The sequence below is a fragment of the Sesamum indicum genome, linkage group LG6 (genome assembly GCF_000512975.1).
Source record: "Sesamum indicum cultivar Zhongzhi No. 13 linkage group LG6, S_indicum_v1.0, whole genome shotgun sequence".
Classification (NCBI taxonomy): Eukaryota; Viridiplantae; Streptophyta; class Magnoliopsida; order Lamiales; family Pedaliaceae; genus Sesamum; species Sesamum indicum.
In genome coordinates, this window is record NC_026150.1 from 4455544 (window position 1) to 4459045 (window position 3502).

Sequence of the window (3502 nt, forward strand, 5' to 3'; positions counted from 1 at the left end):
AAGAAAGCGACTTTAGTGTTGAAACTGCACCACAGCACACAGTGGGAAACCAGCCCAAAGGACCCCGCACGCTTTTCTCTCTCCATATTCCAAATTTCCCAATTGTCAGATTTCACTATTCGCGTTAAGCGGCGAGGCGAGAAAGTAAAGCCCCATCCATGGATGAGAGTGAATTCCGGCAGCTCCTGGACCTCTTCCCCGTCGTCCGATCCCGTGATTATCACGTAAGCCTCCGAAACCCTCCCGTTTATGTAAACCGGAGTTAATTGCATGTCATTGTACCTGTGTGCTTGTTGTCATTGAATTTGTTGATTGTCGGCCGTTTCATAAAGGGATGTGATTGTTTTTTCTTGAGTTGTTTTACACTTATTTATTTTTTTTATTGTTTGATTTAATGATTGAATTTTGTCAGTGTGGTAACCTTGTTTTATTCTGCTTTTATATTTTATGTATTGACAGGTATGAAACTACATTGCCTAAAGATGATGCTTACTTTCGTTATTAATTTTGTTCTGTAATTTATGTAAATCGTAATTTTATTACTAGTGTTTCTACTATTAGTTTGTTGTGGTATTTTGACTGGTTTTGTTGTTTGTGCACTGTATTGTTATTGATGAAAGTGTGGCTAATGTCAAAGAGGAAATGAGTTTTTGCTGGTTAATTTATTGACAAAGACACTGAATTTCAATTGTTAATGGTGCTATTCCTTTTTGACATACGTTGGTTGTGACATTTTGCTAGTATTTTCCTCTTTTTGGTGTAAATTGTGATATTCATTTTCTAGCAGCTGAAATGACTCTATTGTTTCTGATTTCAAGGCCTCTGTCATCGCATGTAACATAAAATTGTTTCTGTTCTTAGTATGTGAGTTTGAAGAAAATTGATTAGAAAACAATTTCACTAGATAAAATTAAAAGATTGGCGAGCACTTAATAGCGTGTAATGTTTATATTTTCTTGGTGTCCTCATCCATATATTTTGTGGCTGATTTTAAGGGCTTTGTACATGGTTTCTAAGGCCGATATGCACCTTTTATTTGGGTGTCTTTTCAATCTCGGGACTTGTATATGTTTATCTGTCAAACCTATTTTCAGGCAGACTTCTATTCTTCAAGACAATCAACTCGGTCTGGAACAAGTGAGGAGGTACGACATAATTTTTCTGTACAATGCTTTCAGATTTGTAGCTATTTGCAGGTGTCTGACATTAGGATATGCTCACAGGTAAATGAATGGCATGATGCATGGAATACTGAGGATAACAGAGGTATAAAGAATGATCATGTCTGTTTTCTGGTGATGAGATATGAATTTTTACTTTACCATCTGAACATGTTCGGTTGTTTTAGTGGGATGAGTCAAACCACATGCATTAGAGCAAATTCAATCTTTCACTTTAATTTTTATCTTTTTCACATGAATAATCTGCAGCAGAATGCTAAAAGATGTTCTGCTTCTGCAGAACAAAATATCTTCTGAAAATTTATTTTAACTCTTCTGAAAATTTATTTTAACTCCACAAGGTAGCATAAGGCTAAGCTATAGTCGTTATTCACTTTCCTAGTCTACAAGATAAGGAGAGTAGTTCTCAACCTGCTCTAATAATCAACGATTCTCTATCTATTGCTTTCCTTTCTTCCATGAATTTCACTATATATCTGTTCACAAAATTCCTTTTTTCCATTTATCTTCATGATGTTACTCCAGAATGGGTAGAGTTGATTCACTGCCTTGCTTTCCCTATTTAAGATCATTTTGTAACGATGAGTAACCTGTACAAGAAATAAGGAAGTGACACTGTAATCACTGAATCCTGGTTTATGTTGATTCACCATGACAGAAGCATTTTGGGGAAAACTAAAATCAGTTGCTGAGCAGAAGGTATGCCTTGTATCTGGCAAAGTTGTTCGTAATTTGTAAATAACATCAAATTAATATTGAGTTGTTTCTACTTGTATGTTTATGAATCTTCAAATTGCTGAGTTTATCTGAAGAACTAATTAATGGTTATAATGTGTAACATTGATATTGTGCAGTAAAATTATTTAAGGCCACAACTGAGCCGGAGTTCTCCAAAAATTTTGCAGGCTTGAGCCTGATGAACTTCTTTCTGTTGTATTTTGTTCAACAGACGTGTTACATATATCTTATAAATGATGGGAAAAGTTAAAAGTGTCTGTTCTGCCAATCGGGACGAAAACCGAAATAAGATGTGCCTGCAAATAGTCTAAAAGCTAGGTCAAAAATAGCTAAGCGGAGTGCCTGCCTTAAGCCTCTCTAAAGTAATTAAAGCTTTGCACTTGAAAATTTTTTATCAAGACTTCAGTAACTTACAGATTTAAAGGTATAACTGGTGTTGATAATGGTGGAAATCGGAGGGGACAATGGGCTGCGTGATGGAGATATTGGGTGGTTGTTGGTTTGCTCAGTAGAATGGTTGGCAGTGGCAATAGATGGAATGGTGGGGAGAGACAGAGAGGAGGATGGTGGTGCTAATGGGATGAGCTGCAAAGAACTGAAAACCCCAGAAGGAATGTGGGAAAGAAGAAAAAACAGAAAAAAGCCATTAGAAATAGGTGAGGGATAAAAAGAGAGTGGTGTCGGCTGTGGGAGAATAAAAGGAGATTTTTCTTTCTCTTCCTAAAGTAGGATAAAGGCAAACAAAAAGTGGGGATTGGGGTTTAACCCACGCAAACCATGTTTCTGTTACTGTATTTATCCTTTTCATTTTAGTTTGGATAGGAAGGTTTGCGCCAAGGTATTACCCTTGGCTGCCAAATTGGAAAAAATGCCAGGGTACCAACTGGCCACCAAATGATTTGTAGTATAGCAAAATAATCCAATATGATATTGTATAACAATGCTCTAAGATGCTTTTGATATCATCGCATTTCAAATTTGGTGGTCTTCCCACGCCCTGTCGAGCATGGATATTAATTATTTTGGATGTTCGCTGTTTCTCAGATGGGCGAGGCTGATGCAGAAAGATTTTGCAAGGCATTTCAACAAGTTTATAAGAAACTTGTAAGTATATTAAATTGATTGCTTCCTAGATATGGCCCAAACAATCCCATTTCTGTTTATTTTGTCACAACTCACCTGAAGTCCTTATGTTAAAATTCTTCAGGTGTATGAGGAGTTGTCATTGGATGCTGCTAGGAGTTTTATAAACTCGAGGACTTCCTGAAGACAATTGTTGCTTTCACGCTGTCCTAGTTCGTGCAACACCAAATTAGAACCATGCCACTGTGATACACTTATTTTGTTGTCAGAAGGTTTTAATTTCTGATGGTGGTTTGCTCCATTTTTTCATGAAAATGTGTTTTATGATGGCATCACCCAACTATATTTTCATTGCATATGATTTTTGTAATGCTGCATCTCGCCCTATTTGTCTGTGCTTTTTGATCAAGCTTTTGACCTTTGACTATTATGCCTTGCTCCAGCTTGTTTGGGTAGTTCAATCAGTAAATTAGAATCTATATGTAGTGTTTATACTACAC

At 36.5% G+C, this 3502-nt stretch overlaps 1 protein-coding gene across 1 annotated transcript; it reads left to right on the forward strand.

The window, feature by feature from the left end:
- Positions 30-3432, forward strand: LOC105163710. Its single transcript, XM_011082153.2, has 6 exons — positions 30-224; positions 1095-1145; positions 1224-1266; positions 1840-1880; positions 2964-3023; positions 3127-3432. Exons 1-6 carry the CDS (start codon positions 159-161, stop codon positions 3184-3186), a joined length of 321 nt encoding a protein of 106 aa, XP_011080455.1. The 5' UTR covers positions 30-158; the 3' UTR covers positions 3187-3432.